We start from the raw sequence: 21268 nt of genomic DNA, 5'->3' as shown, positions 1-21268 counted from the left end.
CAGCTAGCTCGGACGAAAGGAGAACACAATGGTACTTGCCATTCTGACGCATGGCGCTGTCTCCTAGAGAGTCAAGCTAACAGAAGCTCGCGACGTTTATTGTTTCCTCTTGTATACATCCGTGCGCTGCGTGTGAGAAACATATTGATCTATATAGCTCCTTTGTGGGCGGTAGTCGCAGGCGCGATTTACGTGGATTGCGTGCAGTGTGAGAGTAAGGATACGCGATCCTAGTTGTGGGCAGAGAGAGAGAAAAAGCAAGGACAGGAAAGGCAGAGAGCTCAAACAGACGAACATCCCCTTTGCTACCTTACATTGGCGAAACTTTAAAGGGGAAATAGAAGGATAAAAAACAAGACGCACAGCAGGACTCTATAAACGGTCACTAAGGCAAACCAATGCACTTCGACAGCGACAGCAGAGCAAGAAAAGCTTCCTGCAACAGGGGTGACAGAAAAGAGTGCAAAGGATACATGATTGTAAACTGGCAATGAATGACAGTCTGCGAAAGTCGCCGCAGAACAATGGTGCCGAAATGCCATAAACTATGAGTACTATATACAGCATTGAACTAGAAAGTGCAGCTCTTTTAGGACAAGTATGAACACATTCTCTTAGCGCACGAATGCCCTAGTTTCGTTTTATGAAGTGATAGGAGGGGAGGATCTGCAAGACTTGCAGTTCGCGCCGTTGATGAGCTTCGCTAGAAAGGCTTTCTTCACGAGGCCAGAAAATAATGCTGAATGATGCTTCCTGCTCGACAAAGTTGCTATTGGTATGCGCATAACATGTTGTTGTCGTCGTCGTCATTGTTGTTGTTGTTGTTGTTGTTGTTGTTGTTGTTGTTGTTGTTGTTGTTGTTGTTGTTGTTGTTGTTGTTGTTGTTGTTGTTCCCTCAATGAAAAAAATCTTAGGTGCCTGGTTCAGAGATACTTTTCAGGATTCATTTAATGTAATCGCGATTCCTCAAACAGAATTAAGAGAGGCATAGAATGGATTGATCTGTTGACTGGGACCCATCTTTACCACCTGCCACCAGCTATTTCATTCCGCAACTTCTAGTGACACCAGAAACCATCCATCGATGCGACCTAAGACAAGCTAGTTTCTAGCAAGTTCTGGTTTGCCCATTGAAACAATACAGCAGCAAGTTAGCAAGATCAACTGCGTCATCAGCTTGCGTGAGTGAGTAAGGCATAGAAACGGTCAGCGTTACTCTGTCCACGTTACTAAGCTTTGAACGTAATGGGCGCGTTTGAATGCCCCATGGAGTTCGCACTCCATCCTTGTTTGTCCGCGAAATTGCGGTGCGGGCTAATTTTGTCAAAGATCATACGACGTACACGACATGCAGAATTCTTTGCAGGTTTTGTTCTCCGTCCTGTTTGCCAGTTCCAAAGTTCTTAAATTGGCTGAAAATAAATTGTCCTTTTATTTCACTTTGAAAACAAAATATACGGCCGCGGGCACGATCCGCGTACCACCTCAGAACTCGGCAGATTCTGAATGCATCTCTACTCTGTTTTACCACGAGAGTGCAACGCCTTGAAGTGGCAAGATGGCGGCGACTCTTCAAACAATGTTGCATGTTTTCCTCGTGAACCTGGGGCTTAAGTTACACCGACAGCGGTAAATATCGAGAATAGAGCAGCAGTTGAAGCGTATACTTACGAATACGACGTAACACGCCGTTTGGGTGGAAGTCATTAAACAGAAAACTTATGAAACGGAAAGTCGCGAAGCTGCAGAGGAAACCCGTACAGGTTCTTTTGCAGCCTCCAGCTACTGATCGGTAAAATCCCTTTACTGTTACTTCCTTCACCTTGAATTTTTCCGTAGAATTCATGTCTTCAAGCTAACGATAGGGCAGTTTAGAAGAAACCTGAAAGTATGCATAAAGAGAGCACTCGCTTTTATTTTGCTGGTACATCATGATTTGGTCGGTCATGTTCCAACGGCAACATCGACGCGGTGGGCCAGCTGCTCCTCGGAGATACCGTGGGTTAAGGGCGCGTGGTGATAAACAAGCTCGTAAAACAGGGCCACCTTCTGGCGCCGCCACCAGCAGCAGCAGACAAGCGTCATCCCCGAGGTCCCCAAAGGTCTCTGCGAGCCTCACTCCTCTCCAAAGAGTGCGTGTCAACCGATGCGCGAGTAAAGGGCCGGGAAGGCCGGCGCATAAACGCCACGAACCGAGATTCCTCGCAGCCTCTGCCGCAGAGCGTACGCCGCCCGAAGCACTGCGGTGTCAAGTTGCGGAGAAACGTGAGGTCACCGTGCGCCGTGCGTGTAATTGGCTCCCGGCTATGATTTACAACGGAGCCGGTAATAGGGAAAACTTTCTCGACGACACGCCGGAAGCACTGCTCACACCGCCTATATTTCTCCCCGTTTTTTCTGGGTTTGCTTCCTTTTTTTTTTTTTTTTGAGAAAGATACTCGGTATTATTATTCCTTAAGTCATATTTCAGGTTCTTACACCGCTGGGTGCTGTTCATCTGATGCTATTCTTTTTACTTTAGATCATTCACGACTGTCGCTATGGATTTCATAAACAATTTATTGAATTCTTCACATTTCAAAATCTGCTACATTCCATGAAGAATACCTAAGTACAAGGTTCCGTAATCATTTCTAACAGATGGTGCTCTTTAATGTGAACCGAACCTATTTGCGTGCAGCCTTCATCGGAGCCGCGGCCGATATTCGAGCACGTCCGCAACGACGTTTTGAGCGGCATAATTCAGTAGCCACTAAGCCACCGTGGCAGATAACAAAGTAGCAATTATGAAATCGGGAGCAAAGGAATCTTTCTTTTTTTTATCATAGAGTCCTTTGTTCCCGCAAAGCTTGATTGTATAAACTTGGGTGCGAAGACCCCTCATTTTCTATACGCCTTTCTACCAAAAAATTATTGGAGATTATATGTCTACTGCTTGGCCTAGCAGATTGGCCACAAACTCAGTCATGAAATTCTCTTAGGCAAACTTATAGTAGTGCATGTTTCGTCAATGCATATGCATGGCCTTCCGTCATATTTCTGTATGTCCCGATTCCTCCGACGCCTCACTGCTAAAAACACTCTCACGGCCTCGTATTCTGTCTTTCCAGAGGCTTGCCTCGATTGCACGGAATATCTATTCCGCCAGGCGCTTTGATAAAGGCATTCTGGCAATTAGTGCTGCTGCTAGTGCATACCGAGTGAACTATGTCGCACTTGTCAAGACAAACGCTCTAATATTTTACTTGAAACGCCTAAAATACCATAATTACTTTTCTATATGCAGCCACGCTACGGTCGAAATTATGAAAGATAGCTAACCAGATACTACTAACAGCTGACTTCGATCTACGTGATAATTTCAGTACAAAAACCAACGAACTACCGCATCCTTATCCGAAAGCTGTTTTCTCCTTCAGCATGACTACTTGCAATGGTGCGCACTTTACAGGGGGAAGAGGAACCGGGCACATTTTTAAGAGGATCCGGGACAATTAGGTGGCCTACGGTACTATTCACCCTGCGGAAAAACAGCACCGACGTAAAGAAATGATGCTCTTCAACATTGGTGATATTGTCGGGCACCGACACCGTCATTACGCCAACTGCAGTGACGGTCATGGCCGTCTTGAAACTTTTGGAACACAACTTGCAAGAAAAATTGCACAATAACAGTATAATCTCCTATACCACGTTTTCTTTTTTTCTCTCTAGTAGCAATCCTACGGTATCCTTTATTAGATAAATCTGACACCAAAAATGTGACTTATAAATTCAAATCAATTAAAAAATAAAGTTTATTTGTTTAAAACCTTGAAGCAAAGAATTTGAGTCTGCTGTGCCCGCCGTCGTTCACGCTATGTCAAGCGGGCGTCTTGCGTAGCTTGAAACTTCCCTGACGTATTTCGGCAAGCAGGCGGTCGACGATGCACTCCTCCTCTACAAAGGCGGAAGCCGGCTTCTTTGCGTGTCCTGTGAGAATAGATAAAAGAAACAAATTTTTATCGGAACGCAGAAACGTTGGCCTCGAATCACTGCCTCATGCAATTTCGAGGACGTAGCATGCTAACGAAGCGAGCGACATTTTGGCTAACCACCTCGTTCAGAAGCAGACCACTGAATAGAGCACAGTGCCACCATTCGACTGAAACAGAGATAGCGCTTCAATAACGCTCCTCGCAAATTATTTAACTAAGACGAGTAATTGTTTTAGAGACACCTTTTCTCAAGTGTATTCGAGAAGAACCCAAGAGCATATGGTTACAAAAATTTTCACTCGGGAATGGTTTTAAAGCACCGTTGAAACGTAATGAGCGCTTCAGGCTGAAGGGCGGCGCTGACATCCGCTTTCAGGTAAGGTCCCTAGATAAAACAGTTGTAAACTTATCTTATCTAGGGACCTTACTTTCAGGTGGAGCGTCGAGTGAAGGAGCGTTATAGAATACGGTGCAATTTATGGGCCTAAAATTTTGTTTACACGAAATATTTAAAACATTGCTGAATATATATGAGCGTCAACTAGCTCATGAAACTTTTCGAACAAATAGTTTTTGATTACACGTTATACTTAATTTAAAGAAAGTGGTGAATGTGTATAGGCGTTACATAGTTCCCGAATCTATACCAACAATAAAGTTTTTCAGTGCACCTTGTGCGAGTGGAGCGGAGTCTGTTTCTTCGCCTGCTTTTAAATCATGAATAATTTTCTTATCTTGCTCGGGTTTGCTCTGCGGAATAAATAATCGCAAACGACGTTAGCGCGTGACGTGTTAACGGTGCCAGTTCGAATAGCTAGCTGCACGTGTTTTTGCGAGTCCTTATCAATTCTTTCTAGGGATTAGGATTCCACTCGCTTAGCAATACTAGTCGTATGCCACGCCCTCTAATTTGTCTACCGTTTTAAATGGTAATGCAACTCACACTTCACTTACAATACTACCTGCAATTTGCATCACTTTTAATCACTGCTAGTTTCGCTCATGTCACTCTTGTTAGCACGTAGCATGCAAGATGCATGCATCCCAGCGTGCTAGCATACGCGGCAGTACCATTGCTATTCGTACCACTGATATATTTGTGCCACTGAGAAAGCAAGTGGCTTTGCAATTTTTATCAGAAGTCATGGTGACATGCACCCTAATTGCATGCATACTCAACGAACCTCATTTACCCGCACATTTCCTCCCCATACACAAACGTGCAGTTTCCACCAAACAAAGGAACGACAAATATACGCTCACTAATATGTCACGACCAGCATGCAAAAAGACTAAAGGTTCACTGCGCTTTACGAACTGTCCACAGCCCCATGAACCATCGTTCTCACCATAATATGCTTCAAGGTAAGTTCCATCACTCTTATGTTAATTCTACTAACCACATAGTAATTACCATAGTCATAATCCTGCAGGCGCTTCAGTTCACCAAGAAAGCAACGTGTCACTTAAAATCATGTCTTTTACGGCAAAGCAGGCATTGCCGGACAACAGTTTAGACGCCTAAAATCGTTGAGAGGTGACTGACACCAGCAAGAAGACTCATTGCAGGCTCTCACTTTTGCCAGGCATATTGAAACAAAACTGCATCGCGATGAGTAGGTAGTACCAGCATTGGTGTCTGGCTGCCCTGCGAACTGTTTCGGCCCATACACGCATGGCCATTGAATTGCAATAGTCTGCCGCAGATAAGCTCCACAAATTGTTGTTGCACCACCGACAATTAAATTGCAGAGATAGCAGCGCAGAGCTTTTGTCAGTGGCCACAGAATGAGCAGGCCTCAATTCTAAAAAAAATGGGTCCTCTACCTTCGACTATGCGATTTCGCAATCATTCACCAAACTAGTGCGAAGCACCAAAGCACACACTTATTGTGCTGCTCACCAGCTTTGGGGAATGGTCCAGCACACTTATGCTAGGACACTGACAGAAAAGAGTAGTATACTTAAACAAGAAAGGCAGAGAAGTTGGTCAGCAGAGCATACAGGTTTTGCGCATTCGTATAAAACTCGTGTACATTGATTACGTCTATAAAATACTTTATTGCTCAAGAGCGTCAGTGCTCGGTGGCGTGTCATCTCTGCCTTGTCCTGCGGGCAAACATTAACAATATAACACCTCGATCACCCGTTAATCATTCTTTACACCTGCAAAAATTTATTTTGTTCAGAAATGTATGAACATTGAAAGCCAGACAAACAGAGCCTCAAACTCTGCTTCAGTGTTGCCAAATGTAGACATATAGCTCTAAATGCAGAAATTCCTTCCATTTTTTGTATATGAAGACACGGAAACAGAGTCAGTTTTACGTGAAAACAGGCAATTTTCAGCAACTACATTATTGTTGCGGCAGTTTACATAAATTCCTGCACGAAAACTTCAGAAAAACATCAGGACGAACGACTGATTGATTTCCCAATTCAATAAATAATTTCCCGATTGCCTAACGGGTGTATTGTGTGATCGTTTTGTTTATACGTGCGTTCCATGGCCGTTTTAGGGAGTTTAATGTCGCAAACATGCTAAATACTATTGAACTGAAATTTTTAGCATGCCCTCAAACCTTAGCACCATGTCCTCAAATCTTAGCACATGGTTGTTGTTTTTTTTTTTTGGATGCACAACATTCCATATGAAACTATCATGCTCAAAAGCACAAAAATATAGCCAATGGGCCACCACAGCTCACCGTGATATTCGTCACAGCTTTCGTGCATGTATGTCTTGCTTACCATCCCGACAGAAAATTTTTTTGCAAGTTTTAAACAAAATGACATGTTAACAAAGTTCTCTGCACTTATAGAATGCTTTATCAACAGTCCATGGCGCTGTTACAATCAAGAAATAACTAAAATATTTAATTGCAAGTTATGCCTTAATAAAACTTATCTTGTAAAATTGTTTACCGTGGTGCAGCACATTTCAATAACATATCAGTTTTGCCACATAATTTTTGTACATGCAGATCTGTAGTACTGACAACATGTAAATGTGCTAACAAGCGCTTAATGTGTCTTTCCTTCTACGGAGCGTCTTGACAGTTAGCCAACTAAATAGTTTAGCCTGTTCTGTTGCACGAGAATTGACCTGCACTTTATGTACGTGCTGTCTCTCTAAATAATTTCGTTTAGAAAATAGGCCACGAATGAGATGAGGCCCTTGGGCAAGTTTATGCATTTCGGAACGTACAACTTAAGGCTAGCTGCAGTGACTTGCAAACAAATTATAAAGATATTATGGTTTATGGCAAACAATAAATTGATGAGCACACTGGCCTTAAACTACCTGCTCTTGAATATCAATTGAATTGAAACACATCCGCCACTGTAATTGAATGTAATTGAACTGTAATTGGCTGTAATTGACTGTAATTGAACAACATTCTGCACATCTCAAGGTGGTGTGTGGCATGTTCGGTAGATATCAATCTAAATGCACTCCGAGTGCTTAAAATAAGTGAAAGGTCAATATTCCGCCATTTAGGGGACCAACTTATATTCAAAATGTTTGTTTGAATTACGGTATAGATGATATTTTTTTCTTGCATTGATACAAGATGCCATGGCGTTCTCACTCAAACAACTTAGTGATTGCCACCTGAGTTAATGCCAGTGTCAATAAAATCACATCATTTCTTGCCGCACATGCCTGCTAGCATCTGTCAAAACAAAAAACAGTGGAAAGACTCAGTGCGGTTGCTCTGTGGCTATGGTATCCTGCCTCCAAACACTAAATAGCAAGATTGAATCCTGGTGTCCCTGTTCTGACAGGATCGGAATGTTTGAACACTCACGTACCTATATTTGTAAGCATACTAAAGGACGCCAGGTGGTCACAATTATTCTGAAACCACGTGCCACAGCGTCCCTCATATCCCGCTTTGCATGTATGGCACGTAAAATTTCAAAAAGTAATACACAATTCAGGGAAGAAGCCATCAGCTACGTGAAACTGTGAAAGCATTTTGATTGATATATCTGAAGTGTGGTAATGCTCAGATGTTATATTTTCTGCAAATTAACATGACTCTACTTCTGCACACTGCCAGGGTATGAATTTGTGATTTGTGTCACTGCCACTTGGTGTCCCACACCTTGCACCGCCTGCAGTTGCCTGTTGCCACACCACCCGATATGCACTGGCCAGTGACCACTCTTCTCTGCCGGACACTCCAATTTGCACATTATCCTCCATGTTCCCATACTACCTTCATGCTTCCTCTTCTTTCTTATGACTGAGATGTTGGTGTCCACATAAAAGCCTCAAGTAATCAAGGTTAAATTACAATGCTAAGACCACATTCACTTCCAAATTTTCTTTCGCTGCATTCTGTTGCTGCCGCTCACAGGTGTCTCACAATTCCAACTGACAGGAGTTTGCGTATTGCGGACATAACTCTCTTCAACAACATTCTGCACATCTTCCAAAGCAATCGCTTTGGGTAGACACTTTTGACGATAAACATTCCATTGTATGAGAAAGGTGGAAGTTCCGCATAAACGGGCACCCTCTTCGACCAATTAGAAAATGATTACCTGTAATAAGTTTCTTAAGGTATTTTATTGGTAAATATGTTGTGGCCCACTTCTCAGTTCCACGAGCCCACGTGAGCAAATTATTCACTGAACTGTCTATAGCTACATAACCAGCAACCTGATGATGATGATTGCGTTTTATTGGCGAAGGGCATCTAAGGCCAAAGAGTGCCAGGACATGCGTCTTGATTTAGCAAAATTATGATTTAAAAAGTGATTTAAAATAGAGGCTGTATAGAGGCCTATGCATAAGATAGATCTATAGATATTAGTGCATCAATTGTAACAATAAATACTAAAATAAATATAAGGCCTTAAGTGCATTGGCTACAGTTACAAAAGGTAAATTATTGTGCATAGTCCGAGTCCCTTGCTGTACAATTCTTGCTTGCGCAAGAAGTGTGAGGGATAACCAGCAACCTAACCTGAATCCTGGTCAGAAAAACTGAGTTAATAGTATGATAGGTTCTACCTCGACCTATCATACTTTAATACAGTACTACTCACAAACGATCAGTACAAAACTTTGTGTGTAGAATGTCTAAGGCTACAAATTGAGAAAGACTGCTTTCATACTCAAGAGGAACGATGAGCAAGGCACGCATGTTTTCTGTTCTGTAATGTGAATTTTGCAAACTTTCAGATCTCTAACTACTTTTCCACTGGATCATGACTGTGGAAGCACTGGTCAATTCTCTTTAACACTGATCAGACAATCGATGTACCTGTAACAAGAAGCTTTCATATCTTGTTGTTTTGTGTCAACCAACTTGTTTCCTTAGGATGAGCAATGAAGTGCTAACTACAAATCTAACAGCAAATTATTTAAAATAATGGTAAACAGTTGTAAATGGCTGTCATGATTACACTAATTAATATTGTTACATTAAAACAATTTCCTAACCCCGCATTTTTCTTTTACTTCACATGCAGAGTTGCGTACTTTTGCAGCTCTCTGATTCACAGCGCTTGGACAGTGGGGTGAAAAGTTGTGAAGAAAATGGAAGCAAGGCACAATAGATCGTGCATGGCAAGCATAAGGAATAATATGTGCGTGCAGGCATGCAGGAAGTACCCTTCACCAACCAAAAAGGTTACTGTTAGCATCATACGTTTCTTTGAAGCAGCTGCATCAGAAGCTGGAAAGACTGTGATGGCTTTGCGTCTGCCGGGAGACACAACAGACAGCTTCACAATATGAACAACATGAACATAAATGTAAAAAAGGTGGAAAAACAGCTGCAGATGAGAGTGATCAATTGCTGCTTGTTTAGAAGTGTCACGAAGAAGCAGCAGTGAAGGCTTGGGAATTTGCTAAGCCGGGCACAAAGCAGCACCTACAACGTTCGTGTTTTCTTTCTTTCCAGTGGCACATGACTAAGAAATATCTTTGTTGGTGTTATGTGCAATGAATGCCTAGTACAGTTGCTTTCATCACACTCAAAACACTCTGCTAATGTCCTCTTGAAAGAGTGCTTAGTTGATATTTACAAGAACTAAATTTAACATGATAACGTTTAATGTGAAGCATTTCGTATATTATTTGCTGCCTCTGGTCAGTAGTACAACGGAGTGACACAAAGTGTGTTAAAAGCAAGCATGATCCCCATTGCATCACCAATATCTCATTATCTCATACCTGCTTAGGAACAATTCCGAACGTCATTTTCGTCATTAACGTTTCTTGGTATTCATTTGTTCTTCCCCAAGGCTACAATTAAATTCCAACGATGTAGTCGCGATGAATCCGTAGATGCAATCTAGTAAATGCCTTAGCAAAGCCAAACAAAGGCCACAAGAGGTGTTCATTTAATGCTCCAGCCATTCACTAACTAATCCCGCCTATAATACTACTCAATCGACAATATTTTTTTCCTTCGTCATCCATCTTTCAAACACAGTGTCAACAGCAAAGAGCTTATAGTACTACAAACACCAGAGACTCCAAACAAGCTGTGATAAGATAAATTGCTTTACAGGCTACAAAAGGCTTCTCGAACATCCACTAAAACTTATTACAGCAATCATAGAGCAATAACTTTTTAGCTATCAGTTTTAAAAAAAGGTCCAGTAGCTGCTCTTTTGGTTAGTTGCCTATATGATTATTTTTATTGCTATTAATTATTATACAAACTCTTTATTATAATATATTGTTTCACTATTGCGATTACATCAACTAGCTAATACTTTTCTCAACAGAATTCCTTCAATACTTTTTTCCTGAGCCCGAAACTTCGATCGACCGGGTGTGTCACTTAACTTGGGCCAAACTTGGGCAAATGCTATGTAGCTAAACAGAACCAAGGTAATGTTTGCCGTCGCTTGGAGATACACAGGTTATGTTTTGCATTCTGCCTAATTTGATCATTAGTCTTAATAAATCTACTTCTCAACTATTACAATTAGATGAAAAGTGGCAATGAGAAAATTGGAGAGCAGCATGAGAAACTCCCGATACAGCTTTCTGTTGCTCAATACGTGCTATATAAAAATGTTTTCCCGAGCGTGAAAGATGCCTGCGAATAGACGCAAAGTACCTCGAGCAGCCAGTCGCGCGGCAATTTTGCGTGTACTCACGGGCTTCTTTCACGCTCGGAAAAACGCTTTTATGTAGCACGTATTGAGCCACAGAAAGCTGCATAGGGAGTTTTACAGTGAAGCTGTATATATCTAGGCGAAACGTCCGTCCGTGGCCCCTCGGAGCATCTACGCGAACGCGCTCCTGCCTCTGCTCACGTGTTCGTCGTCGTCGTCTTCTTCCACAGCCAGCTCCGTTGCCGCTCATCATTCCAGCGTAGAATTTCGCTTCTCTTGTGCCGTCTTAATGGGGAGGGCCCGTTCGCGGGGGTATGAGCCATTGCTTAGGGGGTATGAACCATTGCTTAGGGGGTATGAGCCATTCATTGTCTTACGTGACAGCCAGATTTAATAACACAGGTTATACGCGAATGTGTGTGCGTACCTATCGTCGCGATGGCCACCAATAAGGACAATAAATATGTTCGTACCTTAGTCGAAAATTTTGTGTCACCTCTGTGTCATGCGCTAAACAGCTTCGCTGGTCATCCACCATCACAGAGTGGAATGGCTCATGAATTTTTTCATGTTGTTCTACAATTTTCTCGTTGACATTTTTGATGTGACTGTATGTAATATTTGAGAAGTTGAATATTTCATGAAGAATAATTATGTAATTAGGTGGAATGCAAAAAAAAATATCTGGGTATCGCCAAGCGACGGCAAACATTACCTTGGTTCTGTCCAGCTACGTAGCATTTGCATATTTTTGAAATTTGGCCAGAGTTAAGCGAAACACCCTGTACAGGAGAGCCTACTATGCCATCTAAAGTAGCCATGACGTCGCACAGCACCAGTTAGACGGCTAGCTGTTGGTCGAAGTAGGATAAATTGCTTGCATATTACAGAAAGATGTGTAACCTTTCCTACTGCAGTGTTGCAGGGGACAGCACAAAATGCGTATGCATTTAAGTGAAAGCCACTAAGCGCACAATTTTCTAAATTCAAAACTACTAGAAGCACACCAAGCGTGGATGTTTTAATTCAATTTACTAATAACCATTTTATTTGTGTTAGGTAAGTTTATTGTGCACTTGGTAACCACATCTGCTAAAAAGGCAAGCCACAGCATGCAATGTTTGCTCGCCATTAATAGTAATCGGATGGAGATTTCCACCCTCGTTGTGCTTCTCGCGATCTGGATTTGTAAAAAAAATGTGCTTTGTGGTCTTAACATGATGGCACCAGTTTTGGTGCCGTCTCCCATAACAGTGCACTAGGAAAGCTTACACAGCTCGCTGGAATATTCCTGCAGTTTAAACTCCTCTGAAGTCCTCTTCCAACAATTTAGCCTCCTCTAAACTACACTCTGCCGCATCGCGGCTACATTGGGTGTTATAGTAAGCTTCCGAATAGAATTGTAACCAGAAAAAAAAAGTTGTCGAACAAATCGGCTAGCAGTTAAGGAAGTGTCCTTGGCAGGCTCAAATTCTTTAGATAGCTTTCCCTACTACCTCTATATATACAGGCTTAGACAGATATAATACTTGATTTCAGGACCTGCATATTAAAATTCCACCACATTAAATTCATGAATGCAGTGATATTATGCTTGAAGAGAATCAAATATGGCTCAAATATGCTGCTCTAACTACGATAGGCTACAGTCGCTGCAAACGACTGAACCCCGAACTCAAAAACTACACAAGTTGCACAAAAAAAAAGCTAACAAGTATGCTCATTAAGGGTGATGGAGCAGGTATGAAGCAAGGACGCTTGAAGAGGACACTTGAGCACAATTTCGCTGTCTTTCTGCTCCCAAAGTAAATGTATCTAGTGAGGTTAAATATAACACCATAACGTTACGTTCAGGTGCGATTCTAATTGCAAAAAATGATGCGCACATAACATACTTGAAAATGTAAGCACCACTTCCCCACTCAAAAAAATGTGCACCACATCTGAGTTCACAATCTGGACAGCTGGAGCTGGAAACAATGTAGTCCAATTACTAGATATGGTAGTCTGCTTCTACATCTCTCTTAAGAACTAAAACTGATTATCAACGTAATCAGTGGAAACCCTCAAGGTGGAGAGAAGTAATTGAACGGAAAATGAGACATCCACCCAATCGTAGCAATTGCTACAAAGGAAACCCTTACGGGTTTCTCGAAAGAAAAGCCTCGCAGTTGAAGAAAAATTCGTCTTGGTCCGGGACTCGAACCCGGGACCACCGCCTTTCCGGGGAAGCCGCTCTGCTATCTGAGCTAGCCAGGAGGCTAGCCAAGGCAATTGTTTGACGTAATAGTTCAGCGGAAGCCCGCTAGGTGGAGAGAAGTAATTAAATGGAAAATGAGACATCCACCCAATTGGACTTCGCCCTGCCATCTGCTAGCCGCCTGGTTAGCTCAGATGGTTGAGCGGCTGCCCCGGAAAGGCGGTGGTCCCAGGTTCGCCAGGGCGAATTTTCTTCAACTGCGAGGCTTCGAGAAACCCATATGGGTTTCCTTTGTAGCAATTGCTACGATTGGGTGGATGTCTCATTTTTCATTTAATTTAAAACTGATTGTGCATTCTCCCCGCCTCAACATTCGAATTAAGCCTAGTCACTCAAATTAACTCTTGAAGGTCAAAAGCAGTGCACCAACAGCACAGTCACTAAACACGTTAGCAGACATCACTAGTGATAAACGCCTGTCATAAGATGGCAGTAACAATACAAGAGCTTGGTGCTGACACTCCCCGCGTCTCGTTAATATGGGTGAGAACAAACTATGGCCAGAGAATACCTCAAACTTGAAGCCTCGGCCCTCAGGGACAGAGGCCCTGCGACTTAATGCACACGCAGTGCCGATGGAGCAGATCTGACAAAGCCACCACTCCCACTAGTGGAGTCAGTGAGGTCGTAACCAGGCCTGTTACAGTGTTTGCACCGACGAGGGATGCCTAGTTCTGTGAACAAGAACAAGGTGTTGGACTTCCAAGTGGCAATGCGGCTCACTGTGTTGATATTAGCGTAGAAGCAGATTTACATTTTCTAGAGAAGCCTCAGTTGTGTCACTGCAGTGCTTTTTGGCAAAGAAATTTTTCATGCCTTGTGTGCGTTCCGCAATGGTTACCGACACATTTAATCAAGTGTCCATTAAATATTGTAATCTCACAGATCACAAAGCTTAGCGGTTAACTGAAAATCGAACGGTTGTGCTGATTTACACTCATGTTATCTAAAGAAGGGCAAAGTTGCAAAGTTTTCATTGAAACTGTGTTGAGGTAACACAATGAAGTTAAAATTAGAGGTAGCATTTCCAAGAAATCACCTTTGCAATTTCGGATGGATTATGGTTTTCGTCGTCATCTCGCATGGCGTGTTGCTTTGGTGTACTGCTTCAATAGAAGGAGGAGTGATTTGAACATCGAAACTATTGCAAACGCATATGAGTGCACAATTTTAAGAGAGTGCACCACTCCATTTCAAGCTATTAACAACTCAAAGAGACACTAAAGGCAAATATTAAGTGAATGTGCACTGTTAAAATACCATTCCAGAAACCTCACATCCCTCGTTTCGTGTCTGAACCACGTCTGAACGGTGCGCATACCTTCAGCGCAATTCAAATCGCCCACTCCTGAGCATGAAATGATGACGTTGCATGCGCCATCACCGCACTTTACTGCCATCGGCAAGTAAAACGGCGGCCGACAGGCAGCGTTGGGGTCTTTTGTGCATAACGCAAAGGCACGGCTATGGAGAGACCGAGCCAAGACAGATAGTTGGATTCGCCGCTGCAGCTGCTCTTGGTCCAGTGGCGTGGACCTTTCGGGCATCCCGCAACATCACATCGACGTGGCATTCTCTGCTACTTACAGTTTGTGTGAGTTTCGCGAGCCGACAATACCAGCGTAGCACTACGCGATAACGACACTACTGAAACGCGAAATCGCAGAGTCGAGTGAAAGCGAAACCTTCCGACCATCCGTGCTTTGTCAAGGATAACGTCATTGAGTTATTTTTTGCTAAAAATCGAACAGAATTGAACAAGTAGCACTTTCTTCCATCTTATAATGCGATGCAATTACCTTTTTATTACGAGTGGATCAGTACTCTTGAAGGCATTATAATCAGCGCCTATGTCATCGGGCTAGCACCTGAACATCGCGGGGTCTCTCAAATCGTGCCCTGCATTTACTACAATTTCTCGATTACTATAGCTCTGGTCGCGATAATATTGGCACCTTAGACGTTCTCGAGCATTAATCTATCACCTCAGCTTGACTTAATATTTGCCTTTAGTATCGCTTTAAGAACTACTGGCAATATTAACCCTTTATTGATAAGTGTTTGACATTTTCTTCCCAGTTTAGGTATTGAGTACGAAGTTTCTGGCTAAATGCCTTCAGCCAACACTGAATGACATGCAGTAAGCGTCATTTGTTGGTTTATAACAAGAACACAAGACGAGTAAGATTATGTTTAACACGCGACTTGCTTCCTTTTCAAAGCACGGTCAGAGGAGATAGACGGATGCAAGATCTCCGGCTGCAGTAGTGTCACACACGTAATGTAAAGGAAATGAAATGTACACTTGTGGTTCACATATAACGAGAGCTGTCTGTACAAATTCCATATATCGGTGGCTTGGGGTGAAGCAGATTCTGCCTGGTGTTTTCCCCTTATTGCGAAAAAACTTTAAGCCACATAATTTTTGTTTTCATTTTCGTTGGTTATGCTTATTCTCGACGTGTTTTGTACATTTAGATAGAAAATAAACGTTTCGTTCTGGTATATATAAGTTCCGTCATTAAAGGGTTTACTATTTATGCTAGAAATAATGTATAAACAACTTAGCCCTTGTATAAATCAATTAAATAGTATTCCCTTTGTCCGCAATTCAGTGACGTCAAATTTATTTTACTATACCTCCTTGAGAAAGTTTATGAAGAGAGCAAAGGTTAAAAAAAACAATGCTTTTGGTGCCTAAACAGCAAACTACGATTTCACGGATGCTGTGCAGCAATCATTAGTAAATTCCAGGCTGTCTTTTATAAGTTCTAGGCTACATAGTTAGGCTGCAAATAAATTCCTCACTGGAGTATCTTCAGTACAAGTGTCATGCTAAGAGGGAATGTGTGTATGATGTAAGTTAACTGGGCTTGAACACTACATACTACGTGACTTCATACGTTGGTGGTGGACTGCAGTCTTGTTTCTAGCTCAACCAGTCATGTGAACTTGCTTGCTACAAGTGTCTCAATTGCATTGGCACCACAACTTACCAAACCTCTGGGAATCTGAGTATATTTCAAATTGCTGCAAAGAAATTTGTTATCCAGAAATGAAATTCTGGCTATCAGACCTTAGCGGAATGATGGTTGCTCCTCTTCAAAGCTCCATTGGATTATTCACATGTGAAAGAGTAGCATCATGAAGGTCCGACAGCATGCCGAAGTTTGGCAGTTGGTATTGTTTTACTTGTCATACTTATGTTTAAGGCTACATAGAGCTGTAAAGAAAATGTCTTGCATCTAAGTATTTGGAAATGCAGTATGCTTTGATATTAGATGACTGAATTAAACGGTTTACGCTATAAAAAAAGTTGGTATTGTTCACAGAAGGAAACACGATCAAGTCAGCCAAGCAAAGTTAAGCCAATTACAGCATAAGTTTCCCATTTTTGCGACTTCTTTCCGCAATTCCTTCTGCAGTACTGCAAAAACTCATGGAATCCTTACTAGATATGGTGCACGTGTACATATTTTTTGTGCTTTGGCACATAAAATTTGGCATTTGACCAAGCGCAGCAATTCAGTTCTGTGTTATGAGAAATAGGCTACTGACAGCGACTTTTGACCTGTCAATATAGGCATACAGCCACAAATTTCACAGATATCGTTCATAAAGTCACTATCAAGATTATTTTATCAGAAAGTAGGTATTGCCTCCTGGTTATGTGATGCGAGTTTCTCAGCTTTAAGGTATAAGCTATGTCGTCTAAAGGAAAGCAAGTGCAATTAGACAAATGTAAACGAGACTGATTGCATTAGATGTGTGCAACCTTTCATTTGGCCAACTGAAAATAACATGGATGATTCAATCACTCTGACTTGAGGAACCTTTTCAAAATGTGTGCAAATCTGCAGGCTACATTATTTACTTATTTTTATTTCATTTCATTATCTACTTACAAAGAATAACAGATCTTGATAGATAAACAGTGGTCTGCAGCCTACAAAGCTTTGTGTTCTGTACTCAAACAAAATGATGCCAATAATACTCCACTGTAACTTGAGAGAAATTTGTAACAAAAGTCTTCAGTCTCAATTACGATTTTGATCACTGGTAATTCATCGTTCTCCATCAGACTATCAGCGGAGTAGGATCAATAGGAGAAAATTTTATCTCGCCAGCCCCTACCAAACGACACTGAAACAGAAATAATTTTGTCGATATATACTGAATCAATTTTGATGAATTGTGTTGGATTTAAAAGAAACAGTTGAAGACCTACCAATTATTAAAAGAACATTAATTATTTAAAATTATCAGTGCTTTTTTTATTTCTAGGATCGAAAATTGATTTTACTAAATGAAGGATAATGTATACAAATCATTCATTCAGCAATGAATAACCATTTCACAATTCTGTTCATGGCATCTATTGGACATCTAAAGCAGACAAAGTTTGTATATTTTACAGTGATTTTAACTATACCATCCACTTGTAAGTAGGACATCTGCAGATCTTGCGCAAATACTGCAACAGGTACACATAAGCTTCAAATCAATAACATCACCTTTGTCCACTTTCGACCACCTGATAGTTTACTACAGAATTGTGATATCTTTCTTGGTGCAAAGTGAAGGAATCCTAAAATTTGTGCTTATTTTTTTGCCATCTTTGGCTATTTGTATTACAAGTTAGAGGCCCTAAATCAAATTTCTCCTTCCAACATTCAGTAGAATTTAGCTGTTGCCATATATAAATGCAAAAAAAATCCATTCATTCAGTGGTTGGGTAATGAGAGAATTTCTGCTTTTTACGGTGAAGTAGATATACCCACTAACAAGTCTTACATCATTTACAGTTAATCCCACAAGACTATTTAAAGCTGTTCTTTCTTCGCTCCTCTGACAAGAAGGCAAGTTTATTTGTATGTCGTGTAAAGTGTAGCCAAATTAAATTTAGAATTTCACCAAAATAGTTTGTTAATGTAGAACCTAAAAGTTCGATCTTGCATAAGATCAATCAAACAGACATGTGTTGTCATCCCCTGTAGTAGAACAAAACTTTTCTCCAATTATACCACTGAAAATTCCGTTATTCTCGCACAAAATTTTCCACTAAACCAGCCTTCGCGATGCTTGAGCAGAATCTTTGGCGCCAAACGTACCTGGCTTGCCCTGGTCTGTGCCCATCCGCGTGATTTTGAGTTTCTCTGCTCGCTCCTCCAGCTGCCTGCGCTCTTCATTCTCCTGCGGCAAATAAATGTCAGAAGGCCACTTTATCCAGCAGCCATCCTTCCAGATCAAATATGAAAATCAACATAAATATGTCTTTGCGAAAATCTACAAGCACCTCCACTGAAACTGATACCGAAACCTCCCCCATCATCATATTATTGTTTATCAAATACTCTTCGATATTTGAAGAACAGTCTCCTCTCTCAAATCCAATCTCGCAACTCGACCCCCCCCCCACCTCCATTTCCCAGAATATATGGATATGTCTAAATACAGTGTTCATATTCATAGCTGAAGTGCAGTGCTGAAAAGCGGTGCTCCAGAAAGTTTTGGACAGGCAAGCAGACAAAGTAAAACATGTAAAAAGAATCATCTACGTAGAACTATGTAGAACGTAGAACTACGTAGATCTACGAAGATAACTGCAGTTCACCGCTACGGTTTCGGTCATTGCAGGGATGCGCACTTTCGCGGTCTAATTCATGAAGTTACATCTCGTAGAAAAGGGGGAGCGGGCGATCTTTTATGGGTGGTCAATGACTCAGGATACTGCCGTACTGCACTGTTTACATATGGCATGCACATTGAATGACACGGGACTGTTAAGCTGCCCTGCTCTAGAGACTCAAGCATTGTGTCAAGTCATTATGGCTTACCTTTTGTGCCAGCTTGACTTTTTCGCAAAAGTTGTTGAAGATGTGCAGGCACTCTTCGACAGAGAAGCGGCTCTCCTCCTCACAGAAGTGCTCAGCAAGCCTCCGCGAGAGCTGCCCAATTTTATCGAAGCTCGAAGACAGTTCACTCAGCTGCGCCTTGGCCATCTGCTCGCAGGGTCATCAGATAGCAATGAGTTTCTAGTCCGTTGAGAGCCCAGAGCATAGCATTACACTGCTAGATGAGTGAGGGAAAATGAAAAAAGTCCCAGTTTTGCCCGAAAGGTGAAGCATCAATTGCGATAGCAAATTAGTAAAAAAAACTATACGGAGTAAGGATAGTAGTTTTATCGGCTGTGTAAACTTGGACACATTCGCTTACTAACTGAATTAACATGGTGTCAGCGCGCACAAGCAAACATGACTAGATCACACTCGATGACCGCATACAACAGCTGTCAAAACTCCCGCCAGCAGCAGCGAGCGAAGGTTCGTGCGGTATATCGCTTCAACGTAAACTGAGCGGCGAAAGCACAACGCATACAAAGGTAGGAGCCGTGTTGCAGATCGCTTTCAAGATACGGTGCGCGCGACAGCCCGGAGCCGCTCAAAGTACAAGTATAGGCGGTTGTCGCAGAGCAGCAGCCGCACCCCCTCCCTCCCGCGCTGCCTTCCCGCTTTCCTCCTTTCGCCTGCGAGATTCCAGTTCCCCTTGCGCCGCGGTCGCAAGATACACAATCTGAGTAGCCATTCAATGGTTGAAAAAATAAACAAATGTGCCTACATATTATTGTTACGAAATACGTGGTTCTTGAATATAGTAGCCCCCAGAAAACACACCCTAAGAACTTTGGTACCCAAATATATTAAGTGAAGAAAATTTGACATGCAAATCTGAAAACTTCCGTCACATGTTAAATTTTGCAATAAGTTGAAGTTTTCTTTATCAACCTGTGTTGAATCCCAGGCGAACACAAGTTCTGCTAAATGCCACATGCAGAGTACGTGTTCTTACGGTGACAAAGCCACCAAAGTGTTGCTTGAAGTCAGCGTCGCCTTGAGGAAGATGCCTCTCGAGCCTTTCAATGCCAGTAGACAGCTGTTTCACTTCCGCCCGCATGCCATCCAGGGACAGCCTGTAAATGACAAACAATGAGGTTGCTGCATTTAGGACATTTCTTGCATTCACAAGAACAAATATAAACAAGCTAGATGATACACAACCTAGATTGTGCAGAAGATTTTGTTTAATATATGTTCTAATGTAGTTTACAAAATGTTCTGCCTCAAAAGCTTTCTTTCCGGAAAACTCCGCGCTCTCCTACCCCAAAGCCGGGCTACAGGAGAGGCCCCCGCGTGATGGCGTCACCCCTCGAGCCCGGCGGTGCCTCCTCGGGCGCGCGCTTGATCACGTGGCCTCCAACATTGAGCGCGCCGAAATACGGCGCGGGTATCAAGGCACTATTCTTTTCGGGTCACCCTCACACGCTTTCCCTCGCACCCACGGCATAGAGCCCCACAGGCCGCTCATTTTTATCGCACTTGGACTTGATACGAAAAATTACTGTGACGCCAAAAATGCGCCTGGAGTGGTCTATCACAACAAAAAATTGGAACAGCCATCTCTGTGCACTAAGGTATAGCGACAAATGCTCCAAGGAATCAATCTTTGTTTAATTTTCAGCAATGTGCTCTCCCTATAAGCGCTCATTTTCACCTTGCATGTGTTTTGCCTTCATAAGTGTTTCAGCCTGCCTCGAAGTTTTACACATGACACAGCAGTGCTCATTGTTTTCGCTGCCCAAATGTGCATGCTCGCGGCCCCAACAATTCCATGCACTATACCCGTTAGAATTGTCAATTCAGGCAGACGCTTAGGGACTAATGGCAAACATTTCCAGCTAAAGACATTACGGTTGACGACCGGCAGCAATTTAAGGATCTTGCGTTTCTTTTCGTGATACGTTGAGCTATATTTTATTTAAATTATCACAGCCTCTACTCTAAACACTGCGCTCGTTTGCTCGAGTGACCAAAACTGTTCTGGTTCCTCTTAGAGCACACGGAGCTAAAATGCACCCATGTACCTGGAGCACTGGGCCAGATGT

The 21268-nt window shown here is 42.3% G+C and overlaps 1 protein-coding gene across 1 annotated transcript in view; it reads right to left on the bottom strand.

Annotated features, from left to right (window-relative positions):
• Nucleotides 1-3779: 3779 nt before the first annotated feature.
• Nucleotides 3780-21268, bottom strand: part of LOC119449828 (inverted formin-2-like) — a 148223-nt gene continuing 130734 nt past the window's right edge. Inside the window, 2 exon segments of the mRNA XM_049665458.1 lie at nucleotides 3780-3972; nucleotides 9644-9696. Coding sequence (XP_049521415.1) covers nucleotides 3863-3972; nucleotides 9644-9696 — 163 coding nt within the window. The 3' untranslated portion in view covers nucleotides 3780-3862.

Source organism: Dermacentor silvarum, chromosome 4, assembly GCF_013339745.2.
Source record: "Dermacentor silvarum isolate Dsil-2018 chromosome 4, BIME_Dsil_1.4, whole genome shotgun sequence".
Classification (NCBI taxonomy): domain Eukaryota; kingdom Metazoa; phylum Arthropoda; class Arachnida; order Ixodida; family Ixodidae; genus Dermacentor; species Dermacentor silvarum.
This window is presented reverse-complemented; position numbering and strand designations above follow the sequence as displayed.